At 43.0% G+C, this 21684-nt stretch overlaps 3 protein-coding genes and 1 non-coding gene across 4 annotated transcripts; 2 read left to right on the top strand and 2 right to left on the bottom strand.

The window, feature by feature from the left end:
• Window positions 1-4031: 4031 nt before the first annotated feature.
• Window positions 4032-6605, top strand: gpn3 (GPN-loop GTPase 3). The gene is made up of 8 exons (XM_041898478.1): window positions 4032-4227; window positions 4663-4771; window positions 4856-5023; window positions 5238-5362; window positions 5481-5596; window positions 5753-5849; window positions 5980-6108; window positions 6290-6605. The coding sequence occupies exons 1-8, from the start codon at window positions 4180-4182 to the stop codon at window positions 6353-6355; spliced, it is 858 nt and encodes a 285-aa protein (XP_041754412.1). The 5' UTR covers window positions 4032-4179; the 3' UTR covers window positions 6356-6605.
• Window positions 6606-6690: 85 nt separating this feature from the next.
• LOC121582577 (actin-related protein 2/3 complex subunit 3-B) lies at window positions 6691-9333 on the top strand. Its single transcript, XM_041898476.1, has 7 exons — window positions 6691-6793; window positions 7242-7341; window positions 7642-7718; window positions 8274-8342; window positions 8510-8636; window positions 8747-8841; window positions 8989-9333. Exons 1-7 carry the CDS (start codon window positions 6788-6790, stop codon window positions 9049-9051), a joined length of 537 nt encoding a protein of 178 aa, XP_041754410.1. The 5' UTR covers window positions 6691-6787; the 3' UTR covers window positions 9052-9333.
• On the bottom strand, window positions 8099-8173 carry trnaa-ugc. Its single transcript has one exon. It is a non-coding gene; the product is annotated as a tRNA-Ala (tRNA).
• Window positions 9334-9968: 635 nt separating the features above from the next.
• LOC121582578 (ubiquitin-conjugating enzyme E2 G1) lies at window positions 9969-12802 on the bottom strand. Its single transcript, XM_041898477.2, has 5 exons — window positions 12541-12802; window positions 11916-12018; window positions 11722-11819; window positions 11098-11276; window positions 9969-10881 (listed from the first exon to the last, which is right to left on the bottom strand). Exons 1-5 carry the CDS (start codon window positions 12581-12583, stop codon window positions 10795-10797), a joined length of 510 nt encoding a protein of 169 aa, XP_041754411.1. The 5' UTR covers window positions 12584-12802; the 3' UTR covers window positions 9969-10794.
• Window positions 12803-21684: the final 8882 nt, after the last annotated feature.

Here is a 21684-nt window from a genome sequence, read left to right as displayed (position 1 = left end):
TGTCCCTCCACCCATACACTCACAGACCGACTCAATTTATGCCTCTAGAGATACTATCTCTTTCAGTGTTACCCAACGCTTAGGTTTGCCTCCACTTTACTCATGTCCTTCCATATCCTTGTCTGTTCATAATGCCCTGAATCTTTTCTATAACACCCGAAATCTGCCCCCTTTATTCTATGTACCCAACGCACTAGAAGACCAGTTCTTAAAGCCTTTAGCCGTATCCTTATTCTAGTCCTCCTCTGTTCCTCTGGTGATGTAGAGGCTAACCCAGGCCCTGTAGCCCCCAGTATCACTCCTACTCCCCAGGAGCTATCATTTGTTGACTTCTGTAATCGCAAAAGTCTTGGTTTCTTGCACATAAATATCAGAAGTCTACTTCCTAAGTTTGAGTTATTCACTGTGTTAGCACACTCTGCCAACCCTGATGTTCTAGCAGTGTCTGAATCCTGGCTCAGGAAGGCCACCAAAAATTCTGAAATTTCCATCCCCAACTACAACATTTTCCGTCTAGATAGAACTGCCAAAGGGGGTGGAGTTGCAATCTACTGTAGAGATAGCCTGCAGAGCTCTATCATACTATCCAGGTCTGTGCCCAAACAGTTTGAGCTCCTACTTCTAAAAATCCACCTTTCCAGAAATAAGTCTCTCACTGTTGCCGCTTGCTACAGACCCCCCTCAGCCCCCAGCTGTGCCCTGGACACCATATGTGAATTGATTGCCCCCCATTTATCCTCTGAGTTTGTACTGCTTGGTGACCTAAATTGGGATATGCTTAATACCCCAGCCATCCTACAATCCAAGCTAGATGCCCTCAACCTCACGCAAATCATCAACGAACCTACCAGGTACAACCCTAAATCCTTAAACATGGGTACCCTCATAGATATCATCCTGACTAATATACCCTCTAAATACACCTCAGCTGTCTTCAACCAGGATCTCAGCGATCACTGCCTTATTGCCTGCGTCCGTAACGGGTCCGCGGTCAACGACCACCCCTCATCACTGTCAAACGCTCCCTAAAACACTTTAGCGAGGAGGCCTTCCTAATTGACCTGGCCCAGGTATCCTGGATGGATATAGATCTCATTCCGTCAGTAGAGGATGCCTGGTTGTTCCTTAAAAGTAATTTCCTCTCAATCTTAAATAAACATGCCCCATTCAAAAATACAGAACTAAGAACCGATATAGCCCCTGGTTCTCCTCAGACTTGACTGCCCTTGACCAGCACAAAAACATCCTGTGGCGTACAGCATTAGCATCAAATAGCCCCCGCGATATGCAACTTTTCAGGGAAGTTAGGAACCAATATACACAAGCAGTCAGGAAAGCAAAGGCTAACTTTTTCAAACAGAAATTTGCATCCTGTAGCACTAACTCCAAAAAGTTTTGGGACACTGTAAAGTCCATGGAGAATAAGAGCACTTCCTCCCAGCTGCCCACTGCACTGAGGCTAGGAAACACTATCACCACCGATAAATCTACAATAATCGAGAATTTCAACAAGCATTTTGCTACAGCTGGCCATGCTTTCCATCTGGCTACCACTAACCCGGCCACCAACTCTGCACCCTCTGCTGCAACTTGCCCATGCCCCCCCGCTTCTCCTTCACACAAATTCAGACAGTTGATGTTTTGAAAGCGCTGCAAAATCTGGACCCCTACAAATCAGCTGGGCTAGACAATCTGGACCCTTTCTTCCTAAAACTAGCCGCCGAAATTGTCGCAACCCCCTATTACTAGTCTGTTCAACCTCTCTTTCATAACGTCTGAGATCCCCAGAGATTGGAAAGCTGCCGCGGTCATCCCCCTCTTCAAAGGGGGTGACACTCTAGATCCAAACTGCTACAGACCTATATCCATCCTGCCCTGCCTTTCGAAAGTATTCGAAAGCCAAGTTAACAAACAGATCATCGACCATTTCGAATACCACCGTACCTTCTCCGCTATGCAATCCGGTTTCCGAGCTGGTCACGGGTGCACTTCAGCCACGCTCAAGGTCCTAAACGATATTATAACCGCGATTGATAATAGACAGTACTGTGCAGCCGTCTTCATCGACCTGGCCAAGGCTTTCGACTCTGTCAACCACCGCATTCTTATTGGCAGACTAAATAGCCTTGGTTTCTCAAATGACTGCCTCGCCTGGTTCACCAACTACTTCTCAGATAGAGTTCAGTGTGTCAAATCGGAGGGCCTGTTGTCTGGACCTATGGCAGTCTCTATGGGGTGCCACAGGGTTCAATTCTTGGGCCGACACTTTTCTCCGTGTATATCAATGATGTCGCTCTTGCTGCTGGTGACTCTCAGATCCACCTCTACGCAGACGACACCATTTTGTATACATCTGGCCCTTCATTGGACACTGTGTTAACAAACCTCCAAACGAGCTTCAATGCCATACAACAATCCTTCAGTAGCCTTCAACTGCTCTTAAACACTAGTAAAACTAAATGCATGCTTTTCAATCGAACGCTGCTAGCACCCGCCCACCCGACTAGAATCACCACTCTCGACGGGTCTGACCTAGAGTATGTGGACAACTACAAATATCTAGGTGTCTGGTTAGACTGTAAACTCAACTTCCAGACTCACATAAAGAATCTCCAATCCAAAGTTAAATCTAGAATCGGCTTCCTATTTCGCAACAAAGCCTCCTTCACTCATGCTGCCAAACATGCCCTCGTAAAACTGACTATCCTACCGATCCTTGACTTCGGCGATGTCATTTACAAAATAGCCTCCAACACTCTACTCAGCAAATTGGATGTAGTCTATCACAGTGCCATCCGTTTTGTCTCCAAAGCCCCATACACTACCCACCACTGTGACCTGTACGCTCTTGTTGGCTGGTCCTCACTACATGTTCGTCGTCAAACCCACTGGCTCCAGGCCATCTATAAATCACTGCTAGGCAAATCCCCGCCCTATCTTAGCTCATTGGTCACCATAGCAGCACCCACCCGTAGTCTGCGCTCCAGCAGGTATATCTCACTGGTCATTCCCAAAGCCAACACCTCCTTTGGCCGCCATTCCTTCCAGTTCTCTGCTGCCAATGACTGGAACGAATTGCAAAAATCTCTGAAGCTGGAGACTCTTATCTCCCCCAATAACTTTAAGCATCAGTTGTCAGAGCACCTTACCGATCACTGCACCTGTACACAGCCCATCTGAAATTAGCCCACCCAACTACCTCATCCCTATATTGTTATTTAATTTGCTCTTTTGCACCCCAGTATCTCTATTTGCACATAATCTCTTGCACATCTAGCATTCCAGTGTTAATACTATTGTAATTATTCTGCACTATAGCCCATTTATTGCCTTACCTCCATAACTTGCTACATTTGCACACACTGTATATATATTTTCTGTTGTATTTTCTGACTTTATGTTTTTTTCTTTACCCCATATGTAACTCTGTGTTGTTTTTATTGCACTACTTTGCTTTATCTTGGCCAGGTCGCAGTTGTAAATGAGAACCTGTTCTCAACTGGCTTACCTGGTTAAATAAAGGTGAAATAAAAATAAAAATAAAAAAAGTGAATTGACCCATTCCATGACTTTATGCCAATGTTAAATTGAATTGAATGCTATAAACGAATGTAGTCTGTAACATTTAAATGTAACATTTAAAATATTTCCTTGTACTATTTCAATACGGGACATACACACATGATTAGAAACGTGCAATGTAATTTGTCCTATGTGGGTTTCAAAGCAGATAACATAGGAGAATGACATCAAGACCATTGCACTGAGACAGCCTTACCTCGTTGACAAGATGCCATTATCGTGTTTCATCCGATGCACTCTGACATAGTCTTGGCCCTTTTCAGCAAATATCACTTGTTTTTTCATGCACACACAGTAGGACAGAAGTAGCAATAATATTATTGACTGACAAAATCCAGGTTGCTGTCGATTCTAGACACACCCGCGCAGTTAAGGTTATTTGTGCGCATGCGTGACAATCTACTGCTCACTGGTTCGAACGATAGCTTTTGTTCTCAATACGATACCCGTAGTTAGCGAATGTCTTCTGCCTGCAAGCATGTTGGCTGTGAATGTAGCCGCCGACATGGTTTAGCAACATTACTCTTTAATAATTAAGCGACTAAAATTGTTTTGTGTAGTTTCAGTCCTTGCAGTGTTCGGGATAGGATAGTAAAAATGCCTCGATATGCTCAACTCGTCATGGGCCCGGCGGGAAGTGGAAAGGTACGTTAGCTAGCTAGCTAATGTTGTTACCTAAAGTCGTTAGCTACCCACAACGCTTTGAAACGTTACCGTTAGCTTCAGTGGGTAGCTATTAGCTAGCTAACGTTAGATGCTTGCTGTTTGTTCCATGTCAATCCAAAATGTAGGTAAATGAGCAGGGCTAGGCTATGTTTTACAATTAACGCTGATTCACATTAATATAGCTATAGTTAGCACTTGCTAGTTTAGTTGCAACATCCAAGGTCTGAACTACATGCACTGCCATTGACCATGACTTGTTAGTGCCAGAAATGCAGTGCCAACACTTTTATAATGTGCTTGTACTGTAGATGTTGCTTGATTTATCCTATTCAATGTTCTCATATCATCACGTATGTTTTTGCCACAGGTATTTCAGTCAGCTGTGTTGTATATCTCTCTCACTCCTCTCTGTAGAGTACCTACTGCTCTACAATGATCCAGCATGCAGAAGCCATAAACCGCTCTGTACAGGTGGTCAACCTAGACCCAGCCGCTGAACACTTTGATTACCCGGTCATGGCAGGTAAAACACATCTCTGAGGAATTCTGTCATAGTCCTATTTCTATGACAGTGAGTGCCACTGACTGGCTGTTTTTCTACCTTCAGATATCCGGGAGCTGATTATGGTGGATGACGTGATGGAGGATGAGTCACTGAGGTTCGGCCCAAATGGAGGGCTGGTGTTCTGCATGGAGTACTTTGCCAACAACTTTGACTGGCTGGAGGAGAGCCTGGGCCACGTGGAGGATGACTACATACTGTTTGACTGTCCTGGTAAGGTGCTGTTCATAGAGGGGGGCAAGGAACATGACTTTGATGTAAATGATGATGGACAATCAATGACTATGATAGAGATTGACTGAATATGGTGAATAATATGGATCAGATTTTGATGTTGATGATGCTAGTTGAGAAGTTTGTGCTGATGTTAATGTGGTGAGAATGGTATTGACGATGATGATGATGACTGTGTTGGTGATGTCTGCAGGTCAAATAGAGCTCTACACACACCTCCCTGTGATGAGGCAGCTGGTAGAGCAGCTCCAACAATGGGAATTTCGTGTTTGTGGCGTCTTCCTGGTGGACTCGCAGTTCATGGTGGAGACCTTCAAGGTAATATGGCCACTATTAACACATCTTATTCCTGATCACGCTGCCTTTTACTCAGTCTATAATATGCTATAACAGTTATATTTGAAGTTAATTGCAAAACAATTGTCTCCCATCCCAGTTCATCTCAGGTATCATGGCTGCATTGAGTGCCATGGTGTCTTTGGAGATTCCAACAGTCAACATCATGACCAAAATGGACCTGCTGAGTCCCAAGGCCAAGAAGGAAATTGAAAAGTAGGTGCCAGAATGATCGAATTCCTCCTTTTTATGTTTATCTGTCACTGTGGTCTTTGTTCATCTGGTTTTGTGTGTGTCTGGCTCTGAATGCATCCGGTGCACATGCTTAGCAGACCTGTATTGGCTGACACTGACAGATCTCACTCCATGCAGATACCTGGATCCAGACATGTACTCAATGATGGAGGACAACTCTGTCACTATTAGGAGCAAGAAGTTCAAGAAGCTGACCAAAGCCATCTGTGGCTTGGTAAGTTCCTGCCGTGCACACAGCCATGCTCAGAGAAAAGGCAGCCCTGGTGTCAATGATTTGAATGATTCCTGAATTTGGAAGTTGTTAAAAAATATATATATATATATATTATGTTTGTGTTTTCCAGATTGATGACTACAGCATGGTGAGGTTCCTGCCTTTTGACCGCACAGATGAGGAAGGCATCAACATAGTGCTTCAGCACATTGACTTTTCCATACAGTACGGAGAAGACTTGGAGTTCAAGGAGCCAAAGGTAAATAAATAAAAATCCACTATGTAGACTGAAACGTATGCCGAGTCCTAGAGGTTAGCAGAGTAACTCTGTAATCCTGCTTTGGGAAGTTATATACAAAATTACTAAGTATACTAATACTAAGTCTGCTCTCCAACTACCCAAAACCTTTCACTCGCTTTACTTGTTTCTCTCTCCTTAGGAGCCCGACGAAGAGCCTGAAAACACAAATTATGATGATTTCTTTCAGGAAAAAGTAGAGGACTGAGAGGTGACAGAGCCCCAGAAAGAAAAGCAGAACATTTGATGGTCAGATGGAAACGTTTTAATTGCAGACTCCAAGTATCATGCCACCTCATTATTTATTTCTAGACTTATGTCTGTTTTTATGTTTTCAAGATTTGTTATTGATCATTTTAAGATTGTGTATAGTGTATTGTGACCCAGATATTGCATTCCCGCCTCCCCGGTTGAATATTTGGATGATATTTTTCGAATAAAAACTATTGTAAAACAAAGTTTTGACAAGTATTATGAAAATGTTGTTCAATTGGCACAACCCTGTGGCCATTCAAATATTCTACACACCGCATCTGTCTACTTCCTGTAATTCTGTTGGGTGGGACAGGCGGAAGCAGCGTCCTGGCAAACGATACATTTTTATTTTGCTGGGCTGAAAGATTGACGTTTATTTCTCAAAATGCCGGTAAGTAAGTTATAATATTATGACCACCTCTTAAACGAACAACCTCTATCAAGTGTGTAGCAACACTGAAATGTGATTATTTGTATGATAATTGTGCATGTATCCACCCTAATGACGTACAGACCGTAGAATTTCTAGCTAGCTAGCGGTGACGTTTTGGCTCCCTAGAATAAGTTAGCTACGTAATTTGATGTACAATATTGCAAGTTAGTGAAACAGAGACTCTACTTGCCAATTAAATGAACACTAGCAAATTAACGACATGTTAGCGTTTGCAGCTAATATGGCTAGCTTCTAAGTGGGCTAGCTAGCTAGGTTTTCTGTTAGCTAATCTGCTCTCTGGTAACTACTAGTATTATTGACAGCTATCAAGTGTTTCTTGTCAGAAAGAGCATCTAATGAAAGCCATTATACTATACAAACATCAACTTTTCCATTTCCTTCGCAGGCGTACCACTCTGGCTTAATGGATGGGGACATCAAGATGGTGGGGAACATGGCAATGTTGCCACTAAAAACCCAGTTCAAGGGCCCTGCAGCGAAAGAGAGTATGTTTCAGCTTGCAAACTCTTACCATCCACACACGGTGTTTAGAAAATAGCCTACAATAATGGACAAAGTTCATGTGTGATGCGAAAAAATATTATGTGATTATAAGTAGGCTATCCATCCTCTTTCAACCTGCACATCAGTTTTATTTAATTCCCTTCTGACTGTGGTTGCCTGGTGGTGCATGTTTCTACCTTATTTGGTGTCATGAGTCAGTCGAGTGTTAATTCTCTTTATTTTGACGAACTAATTTGTCCAGCATTCCCTAACTTCCTGTATACTCAATACTCTTATTTCAGCCAAAGATTCAGACATCATTGAGGAGGCTATCTACTATTTCAAAGCCAATGTCTTCTTTAAGAATTATGAAATCAAGGTAAAGGAAAACTGAATTATTTTATTGTCTTTGAGTAAAATAGTGACTGTAAAAGTGGTCACCTGCCGTGTAAGGAAACTGTCAGTTTTTAAGGAAGTGACTGTTTTTACATTACCTCCCCTTTAGGCCTCTTGCTACGGTGGTTTGGCCCTAGTTTTCCCACATTCCCCAGCCTGCCTCTGAATATTGCCATTGGCAATACAATCTTCTCATAGCTCTGTTAGCATTATAACCAATGCAGCCCATAAGTTGGATTGTGACTGAAACTAGGCTCTGCTTGCATACACCCATTCATGTTGTTATCAGATATTTACATTTTAGTCATTTAGCAGATGCTCTTATCCAGAGTGACTTACAGTTAGTGCATACGTTTTTCATACTGGCCCCCGTGGGAATCGAACCCACAACCCTGGCGTTGCAAGCGCCATGCTCTACCAACTGAGCTACAGGAGGCCTACAACAGATAGACTAAAGTCAGTAGTAATGATAATACTATCTGTCACAAGGCTTGGTGTATTCCTGGAGTTAACAACCTGTCCCCGTCCCCCCCACCAGAACGAGGCAGACAGGACACTGATCTACGTCACCCTGTACATTTCTGAATGCCTGAAGAAGCTACAGAAGGTAACTGAATCCGATTGATTGCCAACATGATTTTCTAATAAACTAAATGGCTAATGAATCCAAATAACCCCTCCCTAAGTTATATAATGTTAGGTCCTCAGAATAATGCAAAGAAATATATTTGTATTGTGAACTCTCCTCCAGAATCCTTCTTTGTGTGTTTGCAGTGCAGCTCCAGGGGCCAGGGAGAGAAGGAGATGTACACTCTGGGCATCACGAACTTCCCCATCCCTGGAGAACCTGGCTTCCCTCTCAACGCTATGTACGCAAAGCCCGGCAACAAGCAGGAAGAGGGTAAAGAGCATTAGCACAAGTCCTTGCAGGATGAGATATGGGAATGCCAGTAATACATCAATCACTTATTTTTAATTGATCTGATTTTGTCTCTGGTTTTCCCTGATCAGAGACCATGAGGGCGTACCTGCAGCAGATCCGCCAGGAGACGGGGCTGAGGCTGTGTGACCGTGTGTTTGACCCCCAGACAGACAAACCCAGCAAGGTGAGACTGTAATATCCGACTTCCCCATCTGTCACACTAAATCCCAATTGCACTCAAGTACTAACATTGATAAAAGTGAAATTGCAGATGACTTAATTGAACTGCTTTTGATGGACTAACCTAGACTGTGACCTCTTCTCTTTTCAGTGGTGGATGTGCTTTGTCAAGAAACAGTTCATGAACAAAAGCCTTTCAGCTCCTGGACAGTAGACAACTCAGGACTGCTGGAGGTTATTCTAAACTAGTGTGAGGCAGGTGGATTTTTTTTGTTTGTATTTTTCATCTTTCATTTTTGGGCCTCCACTTTCATGTGGCTACGATGATTTTATACTGAATAAGAAGAGTACATGGACGTGCTATTGTTGTCGGGCAGTTTCATTGATCATGTTAAGCTGGTGCTTAATGCGTTAAACAATTGTCATTATCCCTGTCAATCTTTCTTACACAATCAACAAGAAAAATACAACGCTGTTCTTACATTTTGTCAATCAACATGACCGTTTTCAAAACTTTATTGGGCTCAAGTTAGACGTTAACTGTGGGTGTAAAAACTCCTACAATTTCACAACTCATGTCAGCCTTCGTCACACAGGTCAATGGGTTAAATGATTGGTACTACTATCAGTTAAATTAACTATTGAGCTACAAATCTTATTTCTTGTTCTAACAATCCATCACCACTTCCATTATTAGATCCTTTACATTACAACACTTGCGTAACACTCAAAAGCACCTCCTCTTGGGATAGAAATTGTGTTGCGGATGGCTAGTCTAATCCACTTGCACAGGATAAAACGTCAATACTTGTGTGGACTTTCAACCAAAAGTGGTATCACTTCATCACAACCTTGACAAAGATTACACACAGAAAACACCTTTCAAACAAAAAGGCTGAACCAAATCTGAAAGATTACTTTTGTGTGTACATGTTAACGTGACTAAAGCTAAAATGATTTACTCACAAGAATATACAACGGACAAAACGACACTGAACACCGTTGTCCCTGAAAAAAAATTCCTAGCAAGGAGAATCAAGTACACAAACTGAATTCACCCTTAAGTACTCGAAGGGGAAAACTCACAAAGGACACATCATTGATACAGTATATATTTACATACACGAAAAATACAATTTTAGAGATGAGATCTTTATTACAAAAAATATTCTGTTCCTCATGCTAATATTCTTAGGTTTTTGGTTTATCCCAAAAAATGTATTGATCAAACACTGAAGAAATGTATCCTGACATAGATGTTGACATCACTGGAGACAGTTTCCTTTGCTTACAGGGAAACAACTTAAGGCAGCAGAGTGTATTGACCCCTTTGAGAGAAAGGACTTTGCAGAACACTTGAGGGGATGGGCTTCCAGAGGTATAGAACGGGCAACGAAAGCCATTGTTGGTAACAATCTCTTCAATGATCAAATACTCCAAAATTGCATAAGAGACAAGTCTAAAGTAGATGGCTCAGTGGCAGGTTGAAAATAAGCTTGTCAAAACAAAAACCATGCATCTTGAATTGTCATAATAATCATCTAAATAAGTATACGGTGAGAAAACAACCATAAAGGGATGTTTATCTCCACACATTTACTTGACCCTGACTCTAGATGACCCTATTTATACAACTAAAGAAAAAGGGCTGGCTTTTTATTCCACATCTTCCTAAGAGCAGAACACTGGTGCAAAAGTCTTTATTGAAGAGTGACATGATGTATCCGCCTAGGTTCAAATTTGAGCTAAAAATAAAATAACAGTTAGCTTGCAAACATAAAATATAGCATCAAGACTGAATAGGAAACACAAACAATGGAAGATTATTTAGTGACCAACCAAGGCACTGAATGGGTCTCAATTTCTGCAACGTGTGCGATTATAGCTGAGCGCTGTGTGGATCCAGAAAGGGACTCACTGGGTTTGTGGCAAACTGGGTTTGTGTGGGGGAGGGTGCCTAGTCAAATGCCATCTCCTGACTCTTTCGTACACAGCGAGCCACCTTCCTCTTGAACTCTCCGCAAGGATCCTCTCTCCATTCTTTCTGCAGGGCACAACACAACTGTACATCAAAACCCTGGTCTTAACAATCACTACAATCAACTAAATGGTGGAGTATCCCTCACTACTATCAAAAGTCAAGACAAATCATATGAGCAGTGAAAACAAACCAGCACCATCATTTCAGCTTTTTCTAACTGAATGGAATGCATATTTCCCCTGTCTGCGAGGATGTATATTTGAATGTTTGGGACTTAACGGCTGCATCTACGTTGGCGGGTGAGTCGCCGTTCGGGTCGGCCAGCATGGAGATGACACTGATCATGATGGTCTCTACGGTGTGGATGGGCAGCCAGCGCTCCTCCGGCTTCTCATAGCCAAACTTGTCCTCACCGGGCTCATGCAGAATGGAGATACACACGTCACCATTCTTTGCCACTGAGAGAGAGGAGAGGGGGAGGACAGGAATCATAACCTGTGCTGACCAGCTGACTAACACAGATCTTTAGATAGCTGTATAGCACATGAAAACGGGTGCTGTATGTGGAAGATTAGGGTTGCAGTAGGTATCTCAGATAGGGGGAGTGAGGCTTACGGGTTTTATAAATAAGCATCAACCAGTGGTCTTGCACTGGGTATACAGAGGGACAGTTTACAGAGGAGTACAGAGTGCAGTGATGTGTCCAAACACCATTGCCTGCCAATCTATAAATTATGTCTCCACAATCTAGCATGGGTAGGATGGTCATCTGAATCTGGGTTAGTTTGGCAGCTGGGGTGAAAGAGGAGCGAGCACAGAAAGGGATAGAAGCGATTCATTGATGGCCTATGTTCCACAAGGAATACAATGGCCTTAGTAAGAATAGCACATGAAACCACTTACCATTGGGATGCCATATTTCTGTGATGAACTTCATCTTCGGAGGCCTATGAGGGTAGTCATGGGGAAAGGTCAGGTAGGCTTTAAAGAAACCACCCTCGCTGTAAAGAGAAAATGTGTCAAATCAGATAGATGGTAGCTAAGTAGGCAATGACTTTGCCAAACACAAACATACCAGGTTAGTAAAACATACTCACAATAATGTATCTTGAGGGCCAATAACGACCACCTCCCACTGATGGATGTCATCATCGTCTATGAGACCGGCAGAAAATCCCTCCACCGGGTTCTTGTTGAGCTCTAAAAGGGGTAAACAAGCACGCTGACGTTACCCAATACCCCACCCTTGAAAATGTGCTTTACTTGTAGCTATGTGTGTTGTCACATGTTGTCAAGCTTTTCTCAAACGTATGTCTGGAATTCAAGTAACTAGCTAGCGGACCAGTTAAATTGGAAATGTATTTAGTTTCAGACAGGTGGCTATGAAGTGACGTAACTGGTACACTACTCCACAAGCCTTAGCAAGCTAGCAACTAACGCGTTAACGTTACCACCAGTGTTGTGTTTTGCTAGTTAGCTAACTAGCCAGCCAACTAGCAAGCAAAGAAGTGGTATGTCACGTTAGCTAGCTAAATATTCATCAGCTGTGAATTTGCATTGCGTAGCTACTAGCCGTAACTAGCTAGCTAGGTTGACATATTCAATACAAGTAAAAACGAACATAATTAGATTACAAGTGGTTAGCCACTAACATTAGCTAGCCAAGTTACCGGTAACTACCACGCTATTTACCCTTAAAGTTAGTGTAGCGAGCTATTTTACCTGCCAGTTGTTTTCGAAGCAGCAGTGATGATTGATCAGTCATTTTATGTGGATTAGTTTAACTAACTATATAAACAACGAACGACCTGACCTGACCTGCCTCTAACATAAAATATAACACAAAGAATTAAAGAGATACCTAGCTACAGTAGCCTGCTTCCGATGTTAGAATAAGGCCTATTCGGTTGATCGTTTCACACAGGGATGCACAGCTTGTTACACGGCTAGGCTACCAAAAGCCCTAAACAAACAACGCATGCGCCTTGCGCCTATTCTTCTTCCTCTTTGAGGTTTATTGGCAGACTACACTCATAAGGTGTATTGCCGCCACCTACTGTACGGGGTAGTAAAAACTACCCCAAAGACAAAATATGTTTTGGATGAACAAATTCATACTAATTACACTCATAAGTAGCCTGCTTCCGATGTTAGAAAAAGGCCTATTCGGTTGATCGTTTCACACAGGGATGCACAGCTTGTTACACGACTAGGCTACCAAAAGCCCTAAACAAACACCGCATGCGCCTTGCGCGTATTCTTCTTCTTCTTTGAGGTTTATTGGCAGACTACACTCATAAGGTGTATTGCCGCTACCTACTGTACGGGGTAGTAAAAAATACCCCAAAAACAAAATATGTTATAGATGAACAAATTCATACCAAATGTACCCTACTACGCTGAATTTCAAACAAAAAACTGTACTCCTTCAGCAGTGGCGACCCGTCATTTTGAGCCCCACATTTTGAGCTACAAAAAAAATATTTATATTCTAGCTCGCTCATTAATGTCTTAATCGAAATTACAGATTGCCTCTTTATTATCGACTTGTCGTCCCCTTATACCATAGTTTGTGCATCTCAATTGTCATTAGAAACCACATTTGTTTAAGCAAGTCAGCCATGTTTTTTTTTAAAGGCAGTAAATGAGGCTGAATAAACTGTTTCGCTCCCAGACAAGGCTACGCTGATAGCCAGGTGTAGCAGTGGTAAGATGTTGGGACTGCTGTTGGGACAGCTTTATGTAGGCCCTAACAGTTTGTGGGCACAGTTTGAGTGCAATTAATGTATTGTTTTGTGTTGTGTAGTGACTTTGCTGGCATGCATCCCACTCTTTTTTTTTTGTTGGACCCACCAAGATTTACATGCTAAAATCGCCACTGTCCTTCAGTAGGATTTAAATGTCTATTCAGATCCCTACACAGGCTCAGGAACCTGGGAGTGGGGGAAACCCCTTCACTCAGTACTCCCTGTAACATTTCTGCTGTAAAAAAAAAAAAAGGTCCCGAAATCTATTTGCCGCCTTCACAATGATGTCTAGCTTTGATTTTTTATTAGTTTGGCTAGTGCAATTTATCACTTGTGCTATAAATGCAACAAAGTCCACCTTCTTCACTGTTAGTGTGTTGGGATCCTTCTCCTGCATGGCATTCACTGCAGATGTGGGACATCCACTACCATCTCATCTCTACCTTACTCACTCCTTCAGCTATTTTCACTGCCTCTACATAGAAGACCTGCTGGATAGCCCTGATCCTAGCTATTGCGACCTTCATCCTTATAGGGCACACCGGGAACTCGGGAACGTGATTTCCATCACAATTACAGAAACATGTGTTGGGATCTATTTTCTTATAATTAGATGTTATGCCTAGCTTAAAAATAATACATTAATGATTAAACATAATAGGTTTGTGCTGTACTGATATAGATTGTTTAACATAACAAGCTGTGACTAATGTGAGGAACCATTAGGGGGGAGGCTGAGATAGACTTGTGACACACACACACACACTGCCTCTTTGTTAAACCGCTCAAGGACATGTGTACTGCAACAATGAAGAAGAGGAAACTATGTCTGAGGGTTGCTGACTCTCGAGACAAGTTGCAAAAAACAACTAATGCCCGGCAACAGTGAAGCGCCAAGGGGCTGGGACCAGCCTGTGTGCCAACAATAGGCTGAGTAAGTTTAAACCACGCTCAGCTTCTACTCTGACAGGCCCGCTTTGAACGGGAACTATCTCTGTCAGAGTATTAAAATAATAACTTTGGGTTGGGACAGTTAGTTCTTTGTTTTGCCCTGCGAGGTGTTACAGTGAACCCGTATATATGAAGATTGCATTTACCATTTATTCGCTTGACTAATTATATTAATAAAAAAGCTGAGAATATAGACAGTGACTTAGTGTTAAATTCTGTTCTGATACCAGATTTGAATTACGCAACTTAACAATTGGTGACCCCAACGTGATCTGGTAGAAGGACTTCGCTGGAACTTGTCCGGCCGATTGGCCATTGCTGTCGTCGGACGGTGTGCCTCACAAATCCTGACCGGTCAAACAAAAAGGTAAGCAGACACCTATTGTGGATAACTAAAGTTCTGCATATTGGCATTATCCAAATTCATTTTGTGAGACACCTGTTTGATGTAAGTTACCAAATTGCATAATTGATAAAGTTACAAATGTATTTAACAAATTAGTTAAATGTATGAAGCGTGTGCTGTGGTAAATGCAATTTTAAAAAAACGATCGGTCACAAATGACATAATAAATGAATGAAATGTATTAGGTGTTGATCATCAGTTACAGTGGGGGAAAAAAAGTATTTAGTCAGCCACCAATTGTGCAAGTTCTCCCACTTAAAAAGATGAGAGAGGCCTGTAATTTTCATCATAGGTACACGTCAACTATGACAGACAAAATGAGAAAAAAAATCCAGAAAATCACATTGTAGGATTTTTTATGAATTTATTTGCAAATTATGGTGGAAAATAAGTATTTGGTCAATAACAAAAGTTTCTCAATACTTTGTTATATACCCTTTGTTGGCAATGACACAGGTCAAATGTTTTCTGTAAGTCTTCACAAGGTTTTCACACACTGTTGCTGGTATTTTGGCCCATTCCTCCATGCAGATCTCCTCTAGAGCAGTGATGTTTTGGGGCTGTCGCTGGGCAACACAGACTTTCAACTCCCTCCAAAGATTTTCTATGGGGTTGAGATCTGGAGACTGGCTAGGCCTCTCCAGGACCTTGAAATGCTTCTTACGAAGTCACTCCTTCATTGCCCGGGCGGTGTGTTTGGGATCATTGTCATGCTGAAAGACCCAGCCACGTTTCATCTTCAATGCCCTTGCTGATGGAAGGAGGTTTTCACTCAAAATCTCACGATACATGGCCCCATTCATTCTTTCCTTTACACGGATCAGTCGTCCTGGTCCCTTTGCAGAAAAACAGCCCCAAAGCATGATATTTCCACCCCCATGCTTCACAGTAGGTATGGTGTTCTTTGGATGCAACTCAGCATTCTTTGTCCTCCAAACACGACGAGTTGAGTTTTTACCAAAAAGTTATATTTTGGTTTCATCTGACCATATGACATTATCCCAATCCTCTTCTGGATCATCCAAATGCACTATAGCAAACTCCAGAAGGGCCTGGACATGTACTGGCTTAAGCAGGGGGACACGTCTCGCACTGCAGGATTTGAGTCCCTGGCGGCGTAGTGTGTTACTGATGGTAGGCGTTTGTTACTTTGGTCCCAGCTCTCTGCAGGTCATTCACTAGGTCCCCCCGTGTGGTTCTGGGATTTTTGCTCACCGTTCTTGTGATCATTTTGACCCCACGGGGTGAGATCTTTCGTGGAGCCCCAGATCGAGGGAGATTATCAGTGGTCTTGTATGTCTTCCATTTCCTAATAATTGCTCCCACAGTTGATTTCTTCAAACCAAGCTGCTTACCTATTGCAGATTCAGTCTTCCCAGCCTGGTGCAGGTCTACAATTTTGTTTCTGGTGTCCTTTGACAGCTCTTTGGTCTTGGCCATAGTGGAGTTTGGAGTGTGACTGTTTGAGGTTGTGGACAGGTGTCTTTTATACTGATAACAAGTTCAAACAGGTGCCATTAATACAGGTAACGAGTGGAGGACAGAGGAGCCTCTTAAAGAAGAAGGTACAGGTCTGTGAGAGCCAGAAATCTTGCTTGTTTGTAGGTGACCAAATACTTATTTTCCACCATAATTTGCAAATAAATTCATTACAAATCCTACAATGTGATTTTCTGGATTTTTTTTCCTCAATTTGTCTGTCATAGTTGACGTGTACCTATGATGAAAATTACAGGCCTCTCTCATCTTTTTAAGTGGGAGAACTTGCACAATTGGTGGCTGACTAAATGCTTTTTTTCCCCACTGTATGTATGCGACTAGACAATATACTTAACCAGAGTGTGTGTGTGAGTAAACGGAGGTATAACAGCGAATGTAATGTACTAGATACGGGGTATCAAGTTCGATTGTGGTTAATAAGTCTGGGACTATTAACAAGACTGAATGAAGTTTGGGAGGCCAACCCAATCGTGTGAATGAAGTACATTAGATATTAGACAGCGCACTAATATCGGTTTGAATGATTCACGGATAAATAAGTACAGGCAAGGTCCCGTAGTTGTACGGGCTAGGTTCTGTTCTTTCCAAGGCAAGGTCCGGTAATTGTGAACATATTACTGGCTAGGTTCTAAGGCAAGGTCCGGTAATTGTGGACATATTACTGGCTAGGTTCTAAGGCAAGGTCCGGTAATTGTGAACATATTACTGGCTAGGTCCTAGGTTATACTGAGGAGGTTTACTGAGTGTATGTAGTACATTTGATATTAGTCAGAGATCTAATATCGGTTTGATTGACCTGCGGGTAAATAAAAGGTCGGGGACCTGAGTTATATCATTCAATTCAGCGCTAAGGAAATAGATCACTAGGAGTAATAAATAAACTTGGATAGTTAGATCACGGTAGATTAAAATTAAATATGACCAACCAGGAGACCGAGAGGGTGCTGAAAGCATTGAAGTCAGCACTAGAAATTAATGGGGGTAAAGACGGTAAGGAGTGGAAGAGAAGGGGGGAGAAATTATATAAGAAATGGATAAAAGACGGTAGTATTAATTCACCCAATGGACTCCCGGTTGACGGGGAGCCCGGCAGAATATTGGATATGTTAAAATGAAAAACAGACAAAACCTGTTCTGAGTGGAAACAGGAGGGAGAACCGTGTAGGGGTAAATTTAAAGAAGCAATAGAGAAGGCTAGATTGAAGGAGCGCATAGGCCTGTCCATGTTGGAGAAACTGAAGAAAATGTGTAGAGAGAAACGCACAGAGAAACCCCGATTGTACCCGGCCCTTCCAGTCATGGCACCAGTACTGGATCTCACAGCCACCGTCAATTACCACAAGCGACCAGACGATGACAGAAAAGGAGAAGCATGGTGTCGGGTCAGTGAAGGGAGAAGAGAGGAGGTACAGGTATTGCTAGAAGCAGCCAGGGAGTTGAATAGAGGAGTGGCAAGCCTAAGCAAACTTGACAGTATGTGTCTTGAAGATGGAAGTGAAAATGGAAGCATTAGAGGTGGCTCGTGGACTACGACCAGTCTAGCCACCCAGAACCGTAGGCAAGAAGAGGAAGTCGGAAAACAGAGGGCAATAGGGGAACTAGAAGATAAACTGAAGGATGGGGAAGAGCAGATACAGATACTACAGAAGGCTATGAAGGAACTGTATGAAGCAAAAGAGAAGAGACCTCGGGAACCAGAGACAAGAGGTAAATATATAGACTTGGGAGGAAGCTGCTCGAATGCCAGTGAAGCAGAAGAAGAGGGGGAAGCGAGTGGAAGAGACAATCAAGGAGGGGAGAGAGAGCACAAGGTCCTGTTTGGGCTGTTTGATGGGGAAATATGGGATGATGCCCCTGCACATCGAACCAGAAGCAAAATCTCCTCAGGAGCAAAAATTATGCCACTAAGGGAGACACCCGGGGGTACGACGGTTTACAAGCCCTGGGCCCATAGGGACCTTCAGACCTTGATGGACAGCCTCCCACTGCCTGAAGAATCCGGATGTCGTTGGGTGAAAGCTTTTGAAAGCATAACCGCAGCTGATGAGCTCACCATAGGAGATATGACAGCTACAGTGGGGAAAAAAAGTATTTAGTCAGCCACCAATTGTGCAAGTTCTCCCACTTAAAAAGATGAGAGAGGCCTGTAATTTTCATCATAGGTACACGTCAACTATGACAGACAAAATGAGAAAAAAAATCCAGAAAATCACATTGTAGGATTTTTAATGAATTTATTTGCAAATTATAAAATAATATAATAAATAATAAACAAATTATGGTGGAAAATAAGTATTTGGTCAATAACAAAGTTTCTCAATACTTTGTTATATACCCTTTGTTGGCAATGACACAGGTCAAATGTTTTCTGTAAGTCTTCACAAGGTTTTCACACACTGTTGCTGGTATTTTGGCCCATTCCTCCATGCAGATCTCCTCTAGAGCAGTGATGTTTTGGGGCTGTCGCTGGGCAACACAGACTTTCAACTCCCTCCAAAGATTTTCTATGGGGTTGAGATCTGGAGACTGGCTAGGCCACTCCAGGACCTTGAAATGCTTCTTACGAAGCCACTCCTTCGTTGCCCGGGCGGTGTGTTTGGGATCATTGTCATGCTGAAAGACCCAGCCACGTTTCATCTTCAATGCCCTTGCTGATGGAAGGAGGTTTTCACTCAAAATCTCACGATACATGGCCCCATTCATTCTTTCCTTTACAAGGATCAGTCGTCCTGGTCCCTTTGCAGAAAAACAGCCCCAAAGCATGATGTTTCCACCCCCATGCTTCACAGTAGGTATGGTGTTCTTTGGATGCAACTCAGCATTCTTTGTCCTCCAAACACGACGAGTTGAGTTTTTACCAAAAAAGTTCTATTTTGGTTTCATCTGACCATATGACATTCTCCCAATCCTCTTCTGGATCATCCAAATGCACTCTAGCAAACTTCAGACGGGCCTGGACATGTACTGGCTTAAGCAGGGGGACACGTCTGTAACTGCAGGATTTGAGTCCCTGGCGGCGTAGTGTGTTACTGATGGTAGGCTTTGTTACTTTGGTCCCAGCTCTCTGCAGGTCATTCACTAGGTCCCCCGTGTGGTTCTGGGATTTTTGCTCACCGTTCTTGTGATCATTTTGACCCCACGGGGTGAGATCTTGCGTGGAGCCCCAGATCGAGGGAGATTATCAGGGGTCTTGTATGTCTTCCATTTCCTAATAATTGCTCCCACAGTTGATTTCTTCAAACCAAGCTGCTTACCTATTGCAGATTCAGTCTTCCCAGCCTGGTGCAGGTCTGCAATTTTGTTTCTGGTGTCCTTTGACAGCTCTTTGGTCTTGGCCATAGTGGAGTTTGGAGTGTGACTGTTTGAGGTTGTGGACAGGTGTCTTTTATACTGATATCAACTTCAAACAGGTGCCATTAATACAGGTAACGAGTGGAGGACAGAGGAGCCTCTTAAAGAAGAAGTTACAGGTCTGTGAGAGCCAGAAATCTTGCTTGTTTGTAGGTGACCAAATACTTATTTTCCACCATAATTTGCAAATCAATTCATAAAAAATCCTACAATGTGATTTTGGGATTTTTTTTTCTCAATTTGTCTGTCATAGTTGACGTGTACCTATGATGAAAATTACAGGCCTCTCTCATCTTTTTAAGTGGGAGAACTTGCACAATTGGTGGCTGACTAAATACTTTTTTTCTCCACTGTATAATGAACAGATGTATGGGAGACCAGGAGACGAGAGAACTCATGAGAGCAGCGGGTATGCAGGGGAGAATCCCTGCCAGTACATCGTTTGATCCCTTGAGGAATGACTTATGGGGAGCTATACGGCAGAAGTATCCCACCCAACCGAAACCTCAGCTGATGAAGACACTGAGCCTGGGTGATGATGAGAGTGTGCCCGTATACATGAAAAAAGCTAGAGGTCTGTGGAGACAAGGGAGATACTGGGAAGTGGAGAATGGTCCAGGATTTCAGACCAATCAATGAAGTTACTGTTCCCGACGTGAGACCTGTCCCTGACCCGTTTCTGGCTCTGCAAAACATCTCACCGACCTAGGACTGGTTTTCAGTGATAGATTTGGCAAATGCATTATTTTGCATCCCTCTCCATGCTGACTCACAACAACTGTTTGCATTTACTTATGAGGGTCAACAGTTCACATACTCTAGACTTCCACAAGGGTATCGTGACTCACCGGGAATCTTCAATTCCATCCTGAAGGAGCATCTGGAAGAGCTAACCCTACCAGAGGGAGTGACCCTGCTGCAATATGTGGATGATCTTTTGCTGGCTGCTCCAACGGCGGAATCCTGTCTACAAGCTACTAAAGCACTGTTGAACCATGTTGCTGCTAAGGGGTACAAGGTCAAGAGGGAGAAAGTCCAGTGCTGCAGAAGAACAGTGCAGTTTCTTGGCAGGGTTTTGTCAGGAAAAAGCCAAGCTGTGTCAACAGCACAGAGAACATCCATATTGGAACATCCAAAGCCAACCACTGTCCAACATCTATTGTCCTTCCTTGGACTCACGGGATACAGTAGGACACATGTCCCAGAATACTGTATCAAGGTTGAGCCTTTGAGGGAGATCCTTAGAGAAGCTGGTAACAGGAACCTTACCGCTGTTTTGAAATGGACCACTGAGGCGGAAGACGCTTTCATTCAACTAAAACAAACACTGGCTCAAGCAGAAGCACTCTCACTACCAGACTATACGGTTCCATTTCGTTTGGATGTTTCTGAGAAGGATGGGGATGTGCATTCCATCCTTTATCAGAAACAAAAGGGGGATAGAAGGGTCCTGCACTACTACAGCTCCAAATTGGACAACATTGAAATAGGACAAACAGACTGTGCAAGGCATATGGCCGCGTTGGCAAAAGCAATTGGAAAAACAGCGCACATTGTAATGAGACACCCATTAGAAATCAACACGGACCATGGGGTAACCGCATTCATTGGCTCCAAACTTTTTACACTATCCAGCAAAAGAAAGTCAAACATCACCAAAGTAATCACGGCAAAACACATCACGTATGTGACAGAGGTAACCAACATGACGGATGGAATGGGTGAAGGAGAACCACACGTTTGTGAAGACAGAGCAGCAAAGCAGATCAAGGTTCAGATGGACCTTGAGAATACACCCCTAGAGGGGACGAAGGAAACCTTTTTCACAGATGGGTGCTGCTACAGGTCAAAGGACCCAAAAGAAGGAAACATCGCAGCATATGCAGTGGTACGACAGAACGGAGCAGGACA

This window comes from Coregonus clupeaformis, unplaced genomic scaffold (assembly GCF_020615455.1).
Source record: "Coregonus clupeaformis isolate EN_2021a unplaced genomic scaffold, ASM2061545v1 scaf1062, whole genome shotgun sequence".
Classification (NCBI taxonomy): Eukaryota; Metazoa; Chordata; class Actinopteri; order Salmoniformes; family Salmonidae; genus Coregonus; species Coregonus clupeaformis.
The sequence above is the reverse complement of the archived record's forward strand: the minus strand, read 5'-3'. Positions and strand labels throughout refer to the sequence as shown.